The sequence below is a fragment of the Mustela erminea genome, chromosome 5, assembly GCF_009829155.1.
Source record: "Mustela erminea isolate mMusErm1 chromosome 5, mMusErm1.Pri, whole genome shotgun sequence".
In the NCBI taxonomy this organism is placed as follows: Eukaryota; Metazoa; Chordata; class Mammalia; order Carnivora; family Mustelidae; genus Mustela; species Mustela erminea.
In genome coordinates, this window is record NC_045618.1 from 111,345,627 (window position 1) to 111,367,917 (window position 22,291).

Here is a 22,291-nt window from a genome sequence, read left to right on the forward strand (position 1 = left end):
TTTAAAAATCTAAAAAATATGGAAGAGTACAAATTTTGGTATAAATCCTTTCAGTTTTAATGCTTTTTACTTTTCCATATTTTATATGCAAAATTTGGGTCACAGTATATATACGTTATTTTTAACCTTTTTTTTTTAACTAAAAATGTATCATTGTACAATTTAAAAATCTATGCAGCATTCTGTTTTATGAAGATAGCATCACTTTATCTAAAGTGTCCCCGTTGGGGCACCTAGGTGGCTCAGTGGGTTAAAGCCTCTGCCTTAGGCTCAGGTCATAATCCCAGGGTCCGGGGATTGAGCCCCACATCAGGCTGTCTGCTCAGCAGGGAGCCTGTTTCCCCCCTCTCTCTGCCTGCCTCTCTGCCTACTTGTGATCTCTGTCAAATAAAAAAAAATTAGTAATAATAATAAAGTGTCCCCTGTCAATGGAAATCTAGGTTAGTCCTAATTTCTTTGCTGGTACTTATAGTACAATGAAAATGCATCTTTGTACACATATCTAATTCATTCCCAAAAATAAACTCAAAGAAGTCAAGCTGCCAAACCAAGGACTATACACACTTAAGATTTTGATACATATTAATAGGTTACCTTCTAAAACTATTTTAAATTTGATCATACAGACAATACTTTAAGGAGCTTCCTATTTTCTCATAACACCATTGGGCAATAAAAGTCATTTCTAGGGGTGCTTCAGTGGGTCAAGCCTCTGCCTTCGGCTCAGGTCATGATCTCAGGGTCCTGGGATTGAGCCCTGCATTGGACTCTCTGCTTGGTGGGGAGCCTGCTTATTCCCACTCCCCGCCCCGCCTGCCTCTCTGCCTACTTGTGATATCTGTCAAATACATAAATAAAATGTTTTAAAAAAAAAAATCACTTCTAATTTTTGCTAATCTGACAAGTGACTAAACAATCTCATTTTACTTTGTATTCCTTTAATTAGTAGTGAGGATGACTAATATATTTGCCATACTTTGTATTTCTTTTACTGGTGTATCACCTATTTGTTTCTTTTCCCCTTTTCCTGCCTAATAACCTATAAAGTCTATCTAGTAACTATAGATAACTTCTGTTATGTGCCATAATTGTCTTGTTATATAGCTTTTAACTTTACTCATGGTATCTGCTGTCCTAAGAAGGTTTATTGCACAGTCAAATCTGTCTTTTGTTTCACATCAAGATATACAAATATTTTCTTATATCTTCTTTAAGCACTTCTGGGGTTCAAATCTATTTGAAATTTTATGTATGCTTGTATAAGTCATACTGATATTTCATGTTATATTCTTCAAATGGATGTATAATTTTCCCTGTAGCATTTATTTCCCAAGGTTTTCCCACTGATTTTTATAAATATATATAAAAGTATCTTCTTCCAGGGGCACCTGGGTGGCTCAGGCAGTTAAGTGTCCAACTCTTGATCTCAGCTCAGGTCTTGATCTCAGAGTGGCGAGTTCAAGCTCTGCATTGAAAAAGTATCTTCTTCTGGATTTTCTCCTCTTTCATATATACACATGTGTGTGTATACGTATATGTGTGTGTGTGTGTGTGTGTGTGTATGTGTGTGTATTTTTTTTTTTACTCCTGTGCTGGTATATATTTTAATTACTGTTGGCTTATGGGTCAGAAATACAATGGGATAGGTCTTTAAGATGGTATGGGGAGGGAGAAACCTTCAATTTAGAATTATATTTCCAGCTAAACTATCATTCAAGAGTGACAATAAATTAAAGACATTTGAATTAAGCAAAGATTAAAAAGATATGCCCTTTTGAAAAACTACTGTGTTATTTGGGATGAAGAAAAATGAACCCAAGAGAGGCAATGAAATTCAAGATGCAATGGTAAGAAAATAAATTGGTAAGCATGAGCAGAAACCTAATAAACATAGAATGAATGAAGTAATAATTTTTGGAGGTACAGAAATAAAGTAGAACCAAATACTGGGTAATGATAAATAAGATGAAAAGTGAGTAATTTTGGCTGGAGCTTTCTAAGATCCTTAATTTGGAAAGAGAAATATCTATTAGAGTGGCATGAAATTAATCAAGAATGCATTGCTAAAGGGTAACTGGGTGGCTTAGTGGGTTAAAGCCTCTGCCTTCATCTCAGGTCATGATCCTGGGGTCCTGGGATCGAGCTGGGCATCGGGCTCTCTGCTCAGCAGGGAGCCTGCTTCCTCCTCTCTCTCTCTCTGCCTGCCTACTTGTGATCTCTGTCAAATAAATAAAATCTTAAAAAAAAAAACAAAAAAGAATGCATTGCTAAAATAGAACTGTCACTAAAATAATTGAAACCACATGTATAGACCTCCCAACTAGCAAAAGAGGAGAAATAAAATAAGAAAATGGGATCAATTCCAAAAAGGAAAAAAGAAAATATATGATGAAATTGTCAAAATCCTAAAATAAGATGACAGAAATGAATTCAAATATCAATGATCACATTAAACATAAATAGACTAAATTCATCAATTAAGAGCAAGTCTGAGATCACAGTTTTTTAATCTAAACATAGACTGGTTGTAAGGGATACATTTAACGTATAGAAAAAATGAAAATAAAGGGATAGAAAAAGATAACAGGCAAAAATTAACCAAATAAATCAGTTACTCCATCAATATCAGACACTATAACCCTTAAAAATCATGATTAAGTTCTCATCAGATTATAAAAGGAAGATAAATATTCTAAACCCATAAACATCAAGAAAACAACAAAACATCAACAAAACAACAAGAAAATCTACAAACATAACAGCAAAAAATGACTAAAAGAAAGAGAAATAGACAAATACATTATTATAATACATATTTTAATGTATCTCTCTCAGCAACTGACAGAGTAAACAATTAGGGGGAAAGGCAGAATACAGAACATTGGAATTGTACAATTCACAAGCTTGAGCTATAAAAACTCATGGAATTTGCAGAAATTATCACATACTAGTTCATGAATAAAATTTTAACTAAAATTGATTATCATATAGATCATACTCTTTGATCACAAAAAATACAATTTCCAAGCTCCAAAGTTTGGCACAAAAATATTTCTAAAAATCTACTGGCTAAAGACAAAAATACAAAATGAAAATTAAGAAAGACATAAGTTAGGATGTCATTAGCATGGGTACAACTTTTATATGCATCCCTCCCCCCGCAAAAAAACAAAACAAAACAAAACCTAAATGTTATATCTGCAAAACGCCTAGTTCCTATATTCCCACCATTATGTTTGTTCACTAAATTCAGCTGTCCACACTTTTAAAAAGAAATATTAGTTAGGAGGTATGAGTACATTTAAAATTACTTGCTCCCCAGAAAATTTAGCTGAATTTCTTCTTATACTTGGTTAATCAAAGTAAAAGGAAGGGCTCTATCTACCTAGAGATGATTAGATCAAGCTCTTTACTGAAAGAACTAAAAGCCTAAAGTAATTCATTTTATTAGTAATCAGAGAGCTTTAGGTATTATTTAAGATTAATTATACCCCCAGGGTAAAATGGAACAAAATGTTTGGTTTAAAAAGCACCTTTCTGATCACACATCTTTTTGTAGAGTGTATGAGGAAAAGGAGTTTACAAAACAGGTTTACATACAAAGAGAAAGGTTTGATTCCATGCACTCAAATTTGTCTGACCAACTTGCACTTACAAAGCCCTATACACTGGGCCCTGTACTGAGTCCTAGGGATTCTAATATCAATAAAATAAAGCCCTTGGCAGGGAACTCACTGTTTTCTACCAAGGACATTTCTAGTGTCATGGCTTTCCCAATATAATCTTGGCAGAATCATCCAGTGTGGCTGAACAAGCCTGAAGGGGAATGCCACCAAACAGGAGTGCTCCATATTAAAAGTGATAAATAGCCCCCCCAAAAACCAGGATGATGATAACGGTGATGACAATGACAACAAAAATGGTAATAATGGTAAATGATAACAATGAGAGTTAACACGTACTGGAAAGCTTCTACATGTCAGACATTGTGTATTGTATATAGATTATTTCATTCCAAAAACTGCCCTAGAGGGCAGGTGCTATGATCATCTCCATGACACAGAGGAGGAACCAGGCCCAAGAGAGCTCAACTAACCTGCTAAGGGTGGAAAAGCTTGAAAACAGTGAAGGCAGCATATGAACTCAAGCAATTGCCTGAATCCACAGCTGGTGCTTTTACTGCTTTATACTACCTCCCTATCAAGCCCCTTTCATGTGTATATACAGCAGATGAATCAAGAGACGGCATCTGAAAGATGTGGATTTATTCTCACAACACAGGAATACAGACCAGATGTGGCTATTCCGATTCTTCTCCTGGCTATGTACGTTTCAGTGTATCCTTATAATGAAGCCTTATCCCTCATGTTGGTCTGGGTAAGCACTCTCCCACCATTTAATCCACCATATTAGGGACGCCTGGGTGGCTCAGTTGGTTAAGCAGCTGCCTTCGGCTCAGGTCATGATCCCAGCGTCCTGGGATCGAGTCCCACATCGGGCTCCTTGCTCAGCAGGGAGCCTGCTTCTCCCTCTGCCTCTACCTGCCATTCTGTCTGCCTGTGCTCGCTCTCTCCCCCTCTCTCTGATAAATTAAAAAAAAAAAATTAATCCACCATATTAATATTTCCACAGAAAACACAAGATTGGTGCAGAAGAAGAATGTGATAACAGAGAGACATAATTTCTAAAGGGGGGGATGAAATGATGCAGGAGGATCCAGGATGGGAGGGAGGGAGGTTCCTAATCTTCTAAGCCCGGAGAGAAGAAAGAATATGAATGGAGGATTTATTGAGAGGGGAGACAAGAAGAGTGCTGGGCAAGAAGGGAGGCATCGTTAAGAAAATTCACTCCTAATGGTCAGTAAAGGGTTAAATACCCAACTGTTTCCATGTCAACCCATCTCATCCTTTCTGCAATCTCCCAAGATAATAAAATATTTTTTTCTTAGACAGCCCTACCCAATTTCTTTTTGGCCAAATTCTGTTCTCCTTTCCATGAAAGATCTTTTTTTTCCAGTTTTATTGAGAAATAATTGCCATATATCACTGTATAAGTTTAAGATATATAGCACAATGGTTTGGCTTACATAAACTGTGAGGGGATTACCACAGTAAGTTCAGATCCACCATCTCATATAGATAAATAAAGAGAGAAAGGCAAGAAGAAAGAAAGAGAGAGAGAGAGAGATGAAAGAAAGTGAAAGATTTTTTTCTCTCAGAACTCTGCCTTACTTCACTTAGCATAATGCCCTCACGGTCCAGCCATGTTGTCACATATGCAGAATTTCTTTGTGGCTTCTGTTTTGTTTTTTTTTTTTTTTTTAATGGCTGGATAACGTTCCATTGTTACACACACACACACACACACACACACACACACACACACACACATATATATATATATATCAACTTCTTTATCCATTCACCTGTCAATGGACACTTGGGTTTTTCTCATGTCTTGGCTGCTATAGATAATGCTGAAGGGGTGTGGTCGTGGGGGCCCAAATATCTTTTTGAGTGAGTGTCATGAAAGGTTTTTTAAAACTACACCTTTATATTCTGCCTGTGCAGGACTGTATTGCATTAAAACTTCTCATAAGGGAGAAGGGGGGTGGGGTTATGGACATTGGGGAGGGTATGTGCTTTGGTGAGTGCTGTGAAGTGTGTAAACCTGGCGATTCACGGACCTGTACCCCTGGGGATAAAAATAGATGTTTATAAAAAATAAAAAATTAAAAAAAAAACTTCTCATAATTTATATGAGTTTTCAAAGAGGGAGAAAGAAAGGAAGGAAAACTAAAATTTAGCTGCAAATACTGTCCTAGGTCTTTATGTCTTTCTTCACATGCATTCCTCACAAAACCCAGGGAAACAGGTATCTTCTTTTCAGAGATAAGAAAACCGAGGGCCAGAAAGGTTAAGTTTGAGCATAGTCACAGTTCACAAGAAGTAATGAGACAAAAAATGAGTATTGGTCTTTGGGGGTCCTGTCCTTTTGTTCTTCCCGCCACATACACTGCCCCCTGCAGGCGGATTATGCAGGTGCTCCTGCCCTGGTCCCAAACCACCAGGGCTATAGCTAGCTGTCCAACAGACCCTAGGACAGTAACATTGTTCTTATCCTAGAACTAAACTATAAATCGCTTTTAAAAAAATACGCTCAACTTAAAATATGAAACATCAATTTGCAATCTTTTGTCAAAGGGCCAAGGTTTTCTCCTTCAGTACCATCGCCAATTAAATCACGAGTGCATTTCCTACATACGCCACATCTGTAATACACTATCTCTGAATTTTCAATTTCAGCTTCGTTAAAACAGAGCAAGAACTTAGACACTCATATAGCAATCCAAATTCAGAATTTTTCTAGGTTCATGACCCCTCCCCCCAATCTCACTCATACCTAACTCAATAGTTACTAGTCCTTTACAGTTTGTGGGGTATTTTTTTAATGCAAGCACTACACCCAACATGGGTTTTGAACTCATGATCCCGAGATCAAGAGTCAGCTAGCTGGCCAGGTACCCCTTCTTTACAGTTTTATCCAAAGCTTTCAAAGAAGTGACTGTCTTGGGGCACCTGGATGGCTCAATTGGTTGAGCATCTGCCTTAGGCTCAGGTGATGATCCCAGTGTCCTGGGATCAAGCCCCACACTGGGCTCCCTGCTTAGTGGCGAGTCTGCTTCTCCTTCTGCCTCTCCCCCTGCTCGTGCTCTCTCTCAAATAAATAAAATCTTTTAAAAAAGAGAAATGATTGTCTTTTCCTACTCGTATTTCATATGGTTGCATAAATTCTAATTAAATTATATAATTTGACAGTTACAGAAAGTAGAAATAGGTTTTAGAAGAAGCCCACTGGTTACCGATAAGGGTATCACTGAAGCAGAGGGGAACAGAAATGCTTGAATATTTTAGAGAGTAACCAGTACACACTGGGAGGTCATGGGCATTGGCAGGGTATTTTACAAAGAAAACAAAACCTCAGTGATTCTCAGAAGCCAGAGAAGTGTGATCAAATAAGAGAACTTCTGCTCTACAGGATATAGCTGGATGAGATGTCTTACCTATTATACACATTTTTTTTAAAAGGACAGAGAATGTTTAAAAGGCAGAGCTACTAAGAGACTGTCAGGGAGAAAAGAGACTCTTGTTTCAAATTTTTCAAATAGTTAAAAAGAGAGAAATTACAACTAACCACAGGCAAAATACTGACAGAGCAGAGTCAGGCAGAGCTGATGTGAGTGCACATGAACCAGCAAGTGTGTATAGAAGACGAATGAATCAAAAAGAGAGAGGATGTAATGTCAAAGAGATTATTGAGAATGTAATCTCAAAGAGAGCAGGATGTAAGCATTCTTGTCAGCTGTTATTCTTACGTACCCATTTTTCTTTGTTTCTCATGGATGTATGTGTCTATGTGTGGACACACACACATATGTATGTTTATTAATAGATATGCAGACATACCTTCATAACAGAATCCGTCTATGTGCTTTCCAGAGTTCTACCATGTTTCTGACTCCTCTATAGATCTTCTCTAGAAAGCTAATAGGGGATGGGCATGATTCTTTCCCCTCGCTATCCAAGTAACCCACCAGATAGTCTACTTTCTTGTCACAGCTTTCACTGTGAACATTTACCAGAACTTTCTCCTTAGACTTCTCAAGGCCTCAGGCAGATGGTCATCCAACCCATTTGCATACTTCAGTAGCCAGAGCTCTCGAATCATGCAGTAGTCTATTGTTGTCAGACCACTTAATTGTAGAAAGGTCTTCCCTACACAGACCTGTACCCCTAGGGCTAATAATACATTATATGTTAATTAAAAAAAAAAAAAAAAAGAAGAAGAAGAAGAAAGAAAGGTCTTCCCTACACTGGGCCAAAATGTGCCTCCTGTAACGTGTTCCTGTTTACCTCAGCTCTGTCCTCCGCACTTACAGGGAACAAATCAATGCCCCTTCCAATGGGACAGCATACACATACTTGAAGATAATGACCAAGTCCCAAATCTCCTCTCGTGCAGGCTACCTGTCCCCAGTCCTGCCGCCTGTCCTGTCTGACAGAGCGGTCAGCGTGGCCCACACATGATGAAAGGGGAAGCGAAAACTCACCACACTTCACCATCCCCACTTCATAGCACTTCCGGAGCCGGCAGGCCTGGCAGCTCTTGCGCCGATTCTTATCTATTGTACACTGATTTGTAGCTGGGCAAATGTAATCATTATGTCCTACAGCAGGGGGGAGGGGAAAAGCAGGCTATTATTACAATATTTTGATTAAACATCTTCCTCGTGAACAACACTGATAATCCTAGGCGACATCTTCTTAATGACAGGTACAGGCACAATAGCCAAAGTTGGGTCTCATAAGTGCCTTGTTGGTGAGTCAAAAAACCTAGGAATATTTAAATAATAAATATCTTACTCTTTGACTAATAGGCTATTCTCCACATGTTCTTTCAATTCTTAAGAGATACATTAGAAATAGTCTACTTCATGGGGCGCCTGGGCGGCTCAGTGGGTTAAAGCCTCTGCCTTTGGCTCAGGTCATGATCCCAGGGTCCTGGGATCCCAGGGTCCCAGGGTCCTGCCCTAGAAAAAGATAAGATTCCCATTTTTCAAAAGAAAACACATTAGGTCGGTTCAATAAGTTCCTTAAGGTCATGGTTTTAGTTTTCCACGCTGTATAATAAGCCTATAAGCTTAAAACCAAATGAACTTATTATCTTGTTTCCACGAGTCAAGAATCCAGGCACAGGTACACCTGGGTGGCTAAGTCAGGCTTAAGGATCTGCCTTGGGCTCTAGTCATGATCCCAGAGTCCTGGGATCAAGTCCCCACACTGGGCTCCTTGCTCAGTGGGGAGTCTGCTTCTCCCTCTTCCTCCACAGCTCCCCCTGCTTATGCTCTCTCCCTGACAAATAAATAAATGAAAGAATAATACATGATGTAATCCTTTTTGTTTTTATAAAGAGGTTTATAACAATAAGCATTTAAGGGACTAGAGGTTCATTTTTTTCCCTCAGTTTATTTTAAAAGATCATTTTACTTAAAAAAATCAGAAAACACAATGTTATGAACACACTAAATAAAAATAGCCTAGAAAATATCTTATGCAAGAAGTTCAGGGTAACTGAATTCACTTCTGACATACACACACACACACACACACAAATCCTCCTCAAACTACATGAACTACCTCACACATCAAAATGGTTTTCTTAGTGGGGCACCTGGGTGGCTCAGTGGGTTAAGCCTCTGCCTCGGCTCAGGTCATGATCTCAGGGTCATGGGATCAAGCCCCGAGTTGGGTTCTCTGCTCAGGAGGGAGCCTACTCCACCCCACCCCCCGCCTGCCTCTCTGCCTATTTGTGATCTCTGTCAAATAAATAAAATCTTTTTTAAAAAATAAAATGGTTTTCTTGGAGTACCCAGATGGCTCAATCAGTTAAGCATCTGACTCTTGATTTCTGTTCAGGTCATTAACTCAGGGTTGTGAGATCAAGCCCCACATTGGACTCTACACTCAGCACAGAGTCTGCTTGGGGATTTTCTCTCCTCCTTTCTCTGCTCCCCACGTCCCCCCAAAATAATTAAAATGGTTTTCTTGTTCCATGCAACAGTCTGAGAAGCACACTATTCCATACTAATAGAACTCAGAGAAAAGTTCAAAGCAAAATTAAAAGCAAAATGTAGCTAATTCGTTAAGATATAAAGCTTTATAGGAAAATGTGCTTTTTATAATCTAAAACATAACCAGTTATCTCTGGACTCTGCAGAATTATCGAGTCTGTCTGAATATCTGTTGTCATTTATATACAACTGCATGGAGAGGACAGAGAGCACTGGACTTGGGATCAGAAGATCTGAGTTTCAGCTCAGTTCAGCCTCCCAATGTTGTCATTTCAACAATAGGGCAATGTTTGTCACCCACACCCTCCCTGGCACGCTTATCCCTCAACAGCCGGCAATGACCTTGCGTTCTGTTACCTCAGGACATCCCTCATGACTTAAAAGCCAAGTAAGTCCCAAGTAACAGAACATGTACCTCCAAGATAAGAATCTTCTACATACCCTACCAGCTGTCAGAGCTTCCCTCTTAAAGCTCAGCCTCTAAAGTCGTAAAAAGCGGCACTCTATGAGCAGCACGCAAATAGATTTTAACTTTCAAAGGACAAGGATAAAAGGTTATTATAAATACCAATATGAAAGTGAGTAGAATAGTATTACTATTATATATGGATATAAAATAAATAGCCCAAAAGAATGAAATTTACAGAAATACAACTGAGAAATGTACCAGATACATATTTTTTAAAACTAACAAAACTGTATGAAGAGATATGAGAGGCCTAAATAACTAGAGACATAACATGTTCTTGATGTGAAGACTATTACAAAGATTCCTTCCAAAATAATTCCTGGGTTTAACAAAATCTCCACTTAAGGATGGGAGGCCACTTAATAAAATTACTCTAATGTTCCTATGAATAATAAATGAATAAGTAAACAAAAGAAAATAGAACACTTTAAAAATAGGAGGTAATTATATTGGTATGTATTAAAATGCATTATAAAATTATAATAGTAAAAGTAAAAAATAAAACTATAATAGTTAAAATAATGTGGTACTTATAAGAATGAAGAACTAGGTCAGCAGAACAGAATAAAACAGTATATATAAGAACTTAATATATCATAGAAAAAAAATCAATGAACACATGAAAAGATGCTCAAAAAGATCAGTAATCCAGGACACTCAATACCACAACAAGACACACTTATATATGGAATAGAATATCTAAAATTAAAAAGGCTGACCAAAAAAAAAAAGAAAAGAAAAGAAAAGCTGACAATATCAAGGATTTTTACAAGGATATAAAGCGACTGGAAGTCTCATATGTTATTGCTGGAAATACAACATGGTTCAACTATTTTGCTGGTTTCTTATAAAATTAAACATATGCTTATCCTACAACCAGCAATTTTACTCTTAGGTATTTCCCCAAGAGAAACAAAAATACAGGTCTACAGAGAGGGATATGCATGAATGTTCACAGAAGTTTTATTCAAAATATCATAATAAGTGAAAGAGGTGATACGCAGATGGTTATATGCTTTATGATTCAATTATATGATATTCTAGCAAAAAGAAAATCTACAGGGAAATAAAATAAATCAATGGCTACCAGGCCTTGAGAGGTTAGGGCAAAATTGGCTGCGATGGGTCTGCAGGAACTTTTTGGGCTGATGGTAACATTCCAGATCTTAATTATGGTGGTGGCCGAATGGGTACATTCATTTTCAAAATTCATAAAACTGTATCATAGAGGAATCTTACTATATATAAATTAAATCTCAAATTCAATGAGGAAAAAAAGCTCCCCTATTTTAAAAAAAATCAATGAAAATGAATAATCTTAAATAAAACAATGTAGAGAAAATTGACTAAGATAAACATTTATTTTTTCCTTTTTAGTTTTATTTTATTGAAGTACAATTAACATTCAATGTTAAATTAGTTTCAGGTGTAGAACTTTTTTTTTTTTAATCAGAAGATGGGTTTATTTGGGAATAAAAGGAATTACAATCCAGGACAAACAAGCTGTGGTAAAACCACAGGCGACTCTGGGAAATAAAAACTCAGGTATACAACATTTTGATTCAACAATTGTGCACATTACTCAGTGCGCACCATGTAGTATAGTCCTCGTCTGTCACCTTACAATGTTTTTACAATATTAATTAGATTCCATATGCTGTACTTCTCATCTCTGTGACTTATTTACTTTAATCCCCTTTATCTATTTCACCCATTCCTCCCCCCCACACTGCCTTCTGGTAACCATCAGTTTCTTCTCTGTATTTGAAAGTCTGTCTTTTGGAGTATTTTTCTATCTTTGCTTATTTGCTTTATTTTTAGATTCTACATGTAAGTGAAATCACATGGTATTTAGACGCCCGGGTGCCTCTAGGCAGTTAGGTGTCTGCTTTTGCTCAGGTCATGATCCCAGAGTCCTGGGATCGAGTCCCACATCGGATTCCTTGCTCAGTAGGGAGCCTGCTTCTCCCTCTGCCTGTCACCACCTCCTGCTTGTGCTCACACTCTCTCTTACTCTCTGACAAATAAGTAAAACCTTAAAAAAAACCAAACACATGGTATTTGTCTTTTTATGTCTGACTTAGTTCACTTAGCATTATACTTTCTAGGCCCATCCATATTGTTGCAAATGGCAAGATCTCGTCCTTTTTATGGTTGAATAATATTTCATTGTATAACTTCTTTATCCATTCATCTATTGAGGGACACCTAAATTGTTCCCATATCCTGGCTATTGTAAATAATGTTACAATAAGCACAGGGGTGCACATCTCTTTTTGAATGAGTATTTTTGTTCTCTCTGGATAAATATCCAGGAGTGGAATTATTAGATCATTTGGTATTCCTATTTTTAATGTTTTAAGGAAACTTCATATAGTTTTCCTCAGCAGCTGCACCAATTTACATTCCCACAAACAGAACATGAGGGTTCCCTTTTCTCCACATCCTCACCAATACTTATTTCTTGTGTTTTTCATTTTAGCCATTCTGAATGGTGTGAGGTGGTATCCCATTGTGGTTTTGATTTGCAGTTCCCTGATGGTGAGCATCTCTGGTGCTGGTGAGCATCTTTTCATGTGTCTGTTGACCAACTGTAGATCTTCTTTGGAAAAAATGTCTATTCAGGTTCTCTGCCCATTTTTCAATTGGGCTACTATTATTTTTTGGCATTAAACTGTAGAAGTTCTTTATATAGTTTGTATACTAACCCCTTAATGCATATATCATTGCAAATACCTTCTCCCATTCAGCAAATTGACTTGTTCTGTTGATTGTTTCCTTCATTGAACAAAAGTTTATTACTTGGGCGTAGTCCCAATAGTTTATTTTTGCTTTTGTTTCCCTTGCCTCAGGAGACATACCTAGAAAAATGTTGCTAAGACTGATGTCAGAGAGATTAATGCCTATGCTTTCTTCTCGGAGTTTTATGGTTTTAGGTATGACATTTAGGTCTTTAATCCATTTTGCGATTATTTTTGTATATGGAATAAGAAAATGGTCTAGTTTCATTCTTTTGCATGTAACTATTTTCCCAGCACCATTTACTGAGGAGGCTGTTTTCTCCCCATTATACACTCTTACCTCTTTTGTTGAGGATTACTTGACCATATAATCATGGGTTTATTTCTGGGTTCTTCATTCTGTTCCATCCGTCTATGTGTCTATTTTTGTGCCAGTAACATACTGCTTTGATTACTAGAGCTATGTAATAGATCTTGAAATTTGGGATTGTGATACCTCCAGCTTTCATTACTCAGAGTCTTTCGTAGCAATTTCAGTATTATTTGTTCTAGCTCTGTGAAAGATGCTGTTGACATTTTGATAGGGAATCCACTGAATCCACAGATTACTTTGAGTAGCATGGACACTATCAATATTTGTTCTTTCAATCCATGAGCATGGAATAGCTTTCCATTTGTTTATGTCATCTTCAATTTCTTTCATCAATGTTTATAGTTTTCAGAGTACAGGCCTTTCACCTCCTTGGTTAAGTTTACTCCTCGGTATTTTATTATTTTTGTACAATCGTAAATGGGATGGTTTTCTTAATTCCCTTCTGCTACTTTATTATTAGTGTACAGAAATGCAACAGATTTCCATTCATTAATTTTGTATCCTGCAACTTAATTCATTTATCAGTTCTACTGGGTTTTGGTGGAGTCCTTAGGGTTTTCTATATATAATATCATGTCATCTGCAAATAATTAAAGTTTTATTTTTCCCTTACAAAATTTGTTGTCTTGTATGATTGCTGTGGCTGAACTTCCAGCACTATGTTGAATAAAAGTGGTGAGAGTGGACATCTTTGTCTTGTTCCTGATCTTAGAAGAAAAAGCTCTCCATTTTTCACCACTGAGTGTGATGGTAGCTGTGGGTTTTTCATATATGGTTTTTATTGTGTTGAGATATCCTCTGTCCAAGCCTCCATTATTGAGATTTTTTTATTATGAGTAATGATGATAAATACATTTCTTTCTTACATCATTCAATATATAGAAAGAATTGGGTGGCCATTTTTAGCTACTACAACATATTTTATATCAGAGAATGCTAAAAATACAAAGAGGCCAAAGAAACAATCATTTACATAGTAAACAATTGTAAAAGTACTCACTCTTTACCTTATGCGCACTTAGAATATGACATTTCTTTCTCTTTCCCAATAGCTTCTTGGCTCATGTAGTAGGAAGGAATGTGGAAAGCAGAGGAAATTCCCCTGTCATTATAATCAGTCATAGTTTAAGGGTTCAAAGATACTTTAGGTAGAGATTTTTTGCAACAACAAGGGGAAAAGGATCCTTTTCAAAGAATATAGTTGGGTGTATTGGGTCAAGATTTCCTTAAGGAATAAAATTCTGGAACCTCAACAAGACAGAATTGTCATCGTCTCAAGAGTTCAGTTCTAAATTTTGTTTTATTCTTTCTAAATTTTAGAACTCTGAATTGTTCTCACTACATAATAGCAGGAGAGTAAGCCTGGCCTTATAGTTTACTACTACAATTATCATAAGTAAAAATATTAAAGCACTAAATATATTAAATTCAGAATGAAAAGTTTTGTGTATAAATTACAAATAAGCAAACCATACAACTTATGTTTTAATAATATTTGATGACATAGGCTTCCTTTATCTGTGATTTTTTTTCTTTTAATAAAATTAAGTTTGGAAATAGCAGAGCGCCCTGATCCACCAAACTATGAAGATTTTAGAGAAGGTGGGTGTCAATATGATTAGGATTAGAAGAAAAATACAAAGAAGAAAGAAAAGATGTTGATACAGAAGAGTTAGAAGAAAAGCTAGAATATCTTAAATTTGCATGATGTTTATAAATGACTAAATATTTTCACAAAAACTCTTTAAAAAAATAAAAATAAAAAGTTGCTTATTTATTTACCCATTTATTTTACCTATTTATTTAGAGAAAGTGTGTGTGTGAATATGGGGAGAGGGAGAAAGACAAGCTCAAGCAGACTCCCCACTGAGCATGGAGCCTGACACAGGGCTCAAACCTACAACCCTGAGATCATGACCTGAGCCAAAATCAAGAGTCAGACACTCAACCAAGTGAGCCACCCAGTCACTCCCGTTCCACCTTTAGAACAATTCTGTAAGTATTTCCATTTCACAGAAGAGCAAACAGGCTAGGAGGTAAAGTCATAGAGCTACTAAGTGGAAGGTCCTGGAAAAATAAGTGGTTATCTATACAGGGTGAATTTCAGGGTCTCCAGGAAGGTAACTCTTAACTGTTAACATTCTACCCTTCCCCACCCTCTGGTTTCTATCAGGAACCATCCCACCACCATCACTCTTACACATGCCAAATATTAAACATAAGTCAAAGGGAGAAACAATCTTTGTAATTCCTAACAAGCACATTTTCCCCCAAGCTTTATCTTTGTAAGCATTATAACTAGGGACTTCTGGGGAAGATGGCAGAATAGGAAGATCTTAAGCTCATCTCTTCCCATGAATACAACTAGATAATACAACCAGGTAATAACACATTAGTGTAAATAACCCAGAATATGACCTAAAGACTGGCAGAACAGACTCTCCACAGATAAATATAGAGAAGAGGCCATGCCAAAGAGGGTAGGAAGGGTGAAAAGGGAGTTGGGAGCTAAACAGACCATGGGGAAAGACCTATGGAACTGTCCATGGGAGGGAGGGACCTGCAGGCTTGAAGAGGGGAGAGAAACAGACTATCACACCAGGTACCCCAAGTATAGGGAACTCACCCAGGTGAGAGGAAATCCCATAACATTTGGCTTTGAAAACCAGAGGGGGGTGGTAATTTTATGAGTTCTTACAATGAATAGGGCTTAACAGGTAGAACTTTCAAGATCAGCAGGCTTGGCTCTGAGAGAGCTGGGAAAGCAAAAAGAAAGAGAGTTTCTGCCCTTAAAGAGAGTACAGCAAAACAGCCCCATGGAGATACAGCACAGAAGCAGCAGTTTGAAAAATGCCTAGGGTATATGGGAGGGAAATTTGTTTACTAATCTTAGGGTATGTGCTGGAGGCAGAGGGATCATTGGAGACTTTTCTAGGAACAAAGGAGCTGGTGGGTGCCCTTTCCCTCCCCTGCACCCCATAGGTCTGTTTAGCTCCCTGATCTAACTCTACTCAAGCCCCAGGTGGCTCCAGATTGGCCCATTAGCAATGCAGGGACCAAATCCTGCCCACAAAAGGCAAAGAGAACCACTGCAAACAACTGGACTAAAGGCACAAGCAGCTCAGCCACTACAGTAGTGTGCACACAACATACATAGGCAACACCCCTGAAGTTCAGGTCTGGTGAACAGGAGACATTACACTGCAGAGCCCGAGAGAGCCTCTTCCTCATAAGGCCACTATTTACAAGAGCAGGAGACGTAGCTGACTTTCCTAACACATAGAAAGAGACACAGAGAGCTAGACAAAGTGAGGAGTCAGAGGAACATGTTTCAAAAGAAAGAACAGGACAAAATGACAGCACGAGACCTAAACAAAACAGGTAAGAAATTCTCTATAAGGAATGTTACTTATTCATTTTTAAAAATTTTATTTATTTGCCTGAGAGTGAGAGAGAGAGAGCATGAGAAGAGAGAGCATGAGAGGGTCAGAGGGAGAAGAAGTCTCCCCGTGGAGCAGAAAGCCTGACACAGGGCTCGATCCCAGACTCCAGGATGATGACCCGGGCCAAAGGCAGACACTTAACCCACTGAGCCACCCAAGCGCCCCACCCAATAGAGAATTTAAAGTAATGGTCATAAAGATACTGATTGGACTGGAGAAAAGACTGGAGAACCTCAGTGAAACCCCTCACAAAGAAACAGAAAACATAATAAAGAACCAATGAGAGATGAGCAACTCAATAACTGAAGGCAAAAATGTACTAGATGGAATAAATAGTACACTAGAAGAAATAGAAGAACAGATCAGCAACCTGGAGGACAGAGTAATGGAGAATAACCAAGCTGAACAGGAGAGGGGGGAAAAATGAAAACAGACTTAGCAAACTAAGCAACACCATCAAGCATAATGACATTTGCATTGTAGGGGTCCCAGAAGGAGAAGAGAGGGAAGCGGGGGTGGGGGGGGCAGAAAATGTATTTGAAGAAATAATAGTTGTAAACTTCCCAAATCTGGGGAAGGAAAATAGAAATGCAGATCCAGGAGGCACAGAAAGCCCCTAACAAAATCAACCCAAGGAGGTCCACACCAAGACACATAATACTTAAAATGGCAAAAAGTGGCGACAGAGAGAGAATCTGAAAAGCAGAAATAGAAAAGAAAATGGTTACATACAAGGGAAATTCTGTAAGTTTGTCAAATGATCTTTTAGTAGAACCTTTGCAGGCCAGAAGAGAGTGGCATGACACACTCTGAGTACTGAAAGAAAAAAACCTACAGCCAAGAATACTCTGTCCAGCAAGGCTATCATTCAGGGGGAAAAAAAGAGAGATAGAGTTTCCCACACAAACAAAAGTTACAGGAATTCATGAACACTAAACCAGCCCTACAAGAAATGGTACAGGGGACTCTTTGAGTGGAAAGACCATAAGCAGTAATAAGAAAAGTAGACAGCACAAGAGCAGTAAAATTAAATTTATCTATAAAAATTAGTCAAGGGGAGGACCTGGGTGGCTAGCTCAGTCGGTTAAGCATCTGCCTTCAACTCAGGTCATGATCCCAGGGTCCTGGCATCAAGACCCACACTGGGCTCCTTGCTCAGTGCAAAGCTTGATTTTTCCCTGTCCCCTGCTTGTTCTCTCTCTTACTAGTGCTCTTTCTCTCTGATAAATAAACAGAATCTTAAAAAAAAAAAATCAGTCAAGGGATTCACAGAACAAAAGGATATAAAGTATGACACCATATATCTAAAATAAGCAGGGGAAGGAAGTAGGGGAGGAGTAAAGAATGAGTTCAAATTTAAGAGATATGCAAGAGTTGTAACTAGGCATCTTTTCCCAAGAAGATAGTGATGGGTGATGGTGGGAAGAGATCCATTCAAGTTCTGGGGCTCTGGGGTGGAGATCCACAATTAAAAATAAGGTGCTCAGGGGATGCCTAGGTGGCTCAGCTGGTTAGGCCGCTGCCTTTGGCTCAGGTCATGATCCCAGGGTCCTGGGATCAAATCCCACATTGGGCTCCTTGCCGGCAGGGAGCCTGCTTCTCTCGCTGCCTCTGCCTGCCTCTCTGCCTGCTTGTGTTCTCTCTCTCTTTCTCTCTCTCTCAAATAAAAAAATCTAAAAGTAATAATAATAAAAATAAGGTGCTCGGGGCACTTGGGTGAAATAATAGAAATAAACATTTCTATTTTCCTTCCCCAGATTTGGGAAGTTTACAACTATTATTTCAGTGGGTTAAAGCCTCTGCCTTCAACCCAGGGTCCTGGGATCAAGCCCCACATCGGGCTCTCTGCTCAGCGGGGAGCCTGCTTCCCTTCCTCTCTCTCTGCCTACTTGTGATCTCTATCAAATAAATAAATAAAAATATTTTTAAAATAAATAAAAATAAGGTGCTCTACACTTGAAATAATCCACTCCATCATCCACCCCATCCCCAAACACACACAGTCCTCTGAACTGCTAATCAAGTACTTTGTGTACCAAAAAGGCCAATGGTGAAATTTCTGCCAGGTCACTACAAAATTATTTGAAAGCAAAAGTGGAAAACTAAAGAAACTAACAATACTCTTGTACCTTGAATGCTTCTTTTAAAAAAGGCCTTACATCCTTCACACGACCAGACTCCATAGTGATATCCAGATGCGTAATCGCTGCAGACCGCACAGAAGTGAGCATCCCTCTTTGAACTTGGACTAGTAACAGGGCTGGCACCACTGCTCCCACTAACTTTCCTTTTCATTGTCTCTCTGGGGGCAAAGAAAACTTTCATTGTAAAACAGCATTAAGAGAAAAGATGGACTCTCTAGAAAAAAAAAAAAAAATAGCATGAGCACTGCCAAATTTACCTCTTTGCCCTCCAGGGCTCAAGATAAATAAATTCCAGGAAACCCGGTCAAGCATAGCCTTTGTTGCTGGTATCAGATCTATGAAGAGTCACACTGTTGGGAATGACTGATGTTTGAAAGTGGTTCCGCAAGTGGTTCTATGTCCATCCATGCAGCGTGGATGAGACTAGTAACCACAGACGGCTAGAGGTAGCCACCAGGTTGCACATCTCTGAGCGGAGTAAGTGTCCAGGACAAGTCGCACCTGCAGGTCTGAACCATGAGCAGGATGTACAGGAGCCTCCTGTAGTTGCTAGAATTCATCAACACTGCACAGATGGGCCTAAATGTACCTAACCATTTTCAAGTCTCGGTCATTCCCAAGTGTTGCTAAATAGCCCTTCAGAGTTCCCATTTAAATGGGGCAACAAAATCTTTCATTCTGCGGTGTAAGATGAAGGTCTAGAATGAAAACAATTTTATGAGGAGTAACAAATGGACTCTTAAGTTTTATTGAAGTGAATACTATATTCTGGTTTAGAGAGACATTGGAAGGGCAGGGAAGGGCAGGGAGAAGAAAAAGAGAAAGAGAAAGAAGAGAGAGGATAAAAGTGGACACATGCCTGTCCTTAGAAGGTTTTAACGGAAGCAGGTGCCCAGTCCTGGGGAGAGGGCAATGGCTCCCATAGAGGAAAGGGGAACCCATCAAGGCAGCACTGGCAGACACCAAAAGTCCACACGGTCAGTTCCTAATTTTGCCAGACCATGCTTCTTTGGGAAAGGAAATGTTAGAGGTATGATTGATTTATAAATGAACATAATTATACCATGGGTTAATTTATCCTAGTATTAGCAGAACTCTGATTAGAGTTCACGCCCAGAAACAAATGATCTTCCCTTTTAGGCTGGGTGAAAAACAGTAATTTAAAATAGGTATATACAAAGTTTATATTCTCTTTTACCAATAAAGTTTTTAAAAGAAAAAAATTACTGTGTATTATGGCTTTCTCAAAGTATTACAACAGCATTTGAAAGTAACAAATTTCAATATCCAATATGCATGGACTTAATATTTCGGTCGTTTTAGAAATTTATCTACTTCTCATCTTTCTCTCTACCCAAACTCTTCCCACCATAGCTGTAATTTTCATTAAATACATTATAAATTGAATGGAAATAACCATCATGTTCCCTTGCTTTTAGAGGTACAAATACCGTTTTGAACTTAACGAAATTTCAACTAAAGTCTGCAATTAGTTTCACATCAATCTTTAGCAAACATTATTTTAGTTCACTGCTAAAAAGCTTATGCCAATTACTGTCTGTCTTTCCAGGCTTCATGTGTCCAGTATATTTCATTTAAGTAACCACCACTACCAACTACCACCATTGCTTTTATCCTGGACACAATGTGCCATGAATGCTAAATTGTGATTTCACCACAAAAAGGACCTAACTTGAAAGTAAACATTTCTTTTTCAAACCCACATCACTTTATCAAGAGAAAAGGGATTTAAGTTCAGTCTTTAATGTCTAGTCATGATAGTGAATTCTCCCTACAACCCAGATCTACAAGCTTACTTTTTAACGAGGAATAAAATATCAGAATAGATATTCTAGAATTCAGAATATCCTATGTGTTGGGTGCTCTAAGTAATCTATGTGATGAATAAAGACTTTGAATAATACATAGCTTTCTTCCAACTCATAAAGGGATTTGAATAATGCCCCTGACGTACAATTCAGAATGAAGACTGAATTTACCTGTTTACAGGTAAGGTGGGTTCTAGTGATCTTCCTTCACACCAAGGACTCTTTTGAGGTTCTGCATACAGAAGTGATGACTGGCAATGGATCGCTAAGGGAGAGAGGTGTCCAGGAGTTGGCCACAGCACATTCGGGCTTGTGGTCTGTCGACCGGGTCCACCTTCTGAGTTACTGGCACTGCTGGGAAGGCTGTAATTCATCACAGCAGGGCTGTAGAACGTCATGGCGGAATATTCATGGCGGCTCTCAACATAGGAGGAAGGTATATATATGGGGCCGTGCTCCAGGGGTAGGACAGATTGACTGCAGTTGTAGGAAGCTGGAGAGTTAAGGCTAGATGGTGAGTTTTTTATATCCATGTCTTGAATAGGTAACAGCTGAGGAAACTCTTTGTGAGGAGAGGCACAAAGGGACATTGTACTGTTCTCAAAGACTCATGGGCAGGTATGCTGGCTGTAGAGAAAAACAAAAGACATTTCTAAGTTACAGCTACAGGCCTGACTATTCAAAAGGTCTAAACATATTTATTATTTACACACACACACACAGCTTAGAAACACCTCCTGAAAAGACAGACTCAAAAGCATTAACCTCAGGGATTGTGAACGGGAGGCATGAAACTCTCATCTGCTACTTTATTCACTTCTTTATTGCTTTTGTTGTTGTTAGCTACAAGAATTTTTTTAACCACAAGAATTTATTATACTTTTAAAAATTAAAAAATTCAGGATGATATTAAAATGCCAAGGGATCCCCCCCCCCCCCCGCCTTCTGGAACTAGAGAAGTTTATTTTAAAGTTCTTACAGAAAAATAAACAAGAATAACCAAGAAAACATTGAAAGAGCAGGTCGGTGAGCAGAGACAGCATTAACAGATATACAAATACATGATGAGTCATCAGTAATAAAACACAAAGAAAAGACAGGTCAACGTTCCCATGTCCTTTATCTATTTATTGCTTCTCAGCCTTCCATGCACCCTTTAATATGAAACCTATATTAAGCTTTACCTGGTTAAAGTGAGCGCAATACTAAGCATTCTCAGTAGAGGGCGCTGCAGGGACACCAAAAGGAGGAAAAGGCAGCTGTAATTTCTGGCGCCCGCAGAGGTCCCCAGTGCGGGGGCTGAGAAAAACCCGTGGAGTCTGGCCCCCACCACGGGTCCAAAACAAGGTCTCTCTGCAACCTTGCAGCGTCCATGTGGGGATAACATTACATAGCCACCTGCCAGGACTGTGGCCCCAAGAGTCACAAAGAAGTTGTTCCTTGTACAAATCTCTTCACCTCCTGCTACCTGCACACTGTGAAGGCCTTCCGTCCCCTGCCTCCCCCTCCTGCAGGCACCTGGACTCCCAGGGCACAACCACGCTGCCAGTTGCTGATTGCCTGGTCTCTCTTGCACCCTGGAGGCTGTCCTGTTGCCTGTCCAACAACCCTGGACCAGCTCCGGCCTGGCTAAACTAGCAAAATCTCTGCTAGTTAGTGGC

General features: G+C 38.7%; 1 protein-coding gene across 2 annotated transcripts in view; it reads right to left on the reverse strand.

Annotated features, from left to right (window-relative positions):
• Positions 1-22,291, reverse strand: part of ESR2 (estrogen receptor 2) — a 70,542-nt gene that overhangs the window by 35,167 nt on the left and 13,084 nt on the right. For both annotated transcript variants that reach the window (XM_032344462.1, XM_032344461.1), the window contains exons 2-4: positions 20,802-21,257; positions 18,787-18,959; positions 8,111-8,227 (exon numbers count right to left, since the gene is read on the reverse strand). In XM_032344462.1, the coding sequence (XP_032200353.1) occupies positions 8,111-8,227; positions 18,787-18,959; positions 20,802-21,220 (709 nt within the window). In that variant the 5' untranslated portion in view covers positions 21,221-21,257. The remainder of the gene's footprint in view (positions 1-8,110; positions 8,228-18,786; positions 18,960-20,801; positions 21,258-22,291) is intronic.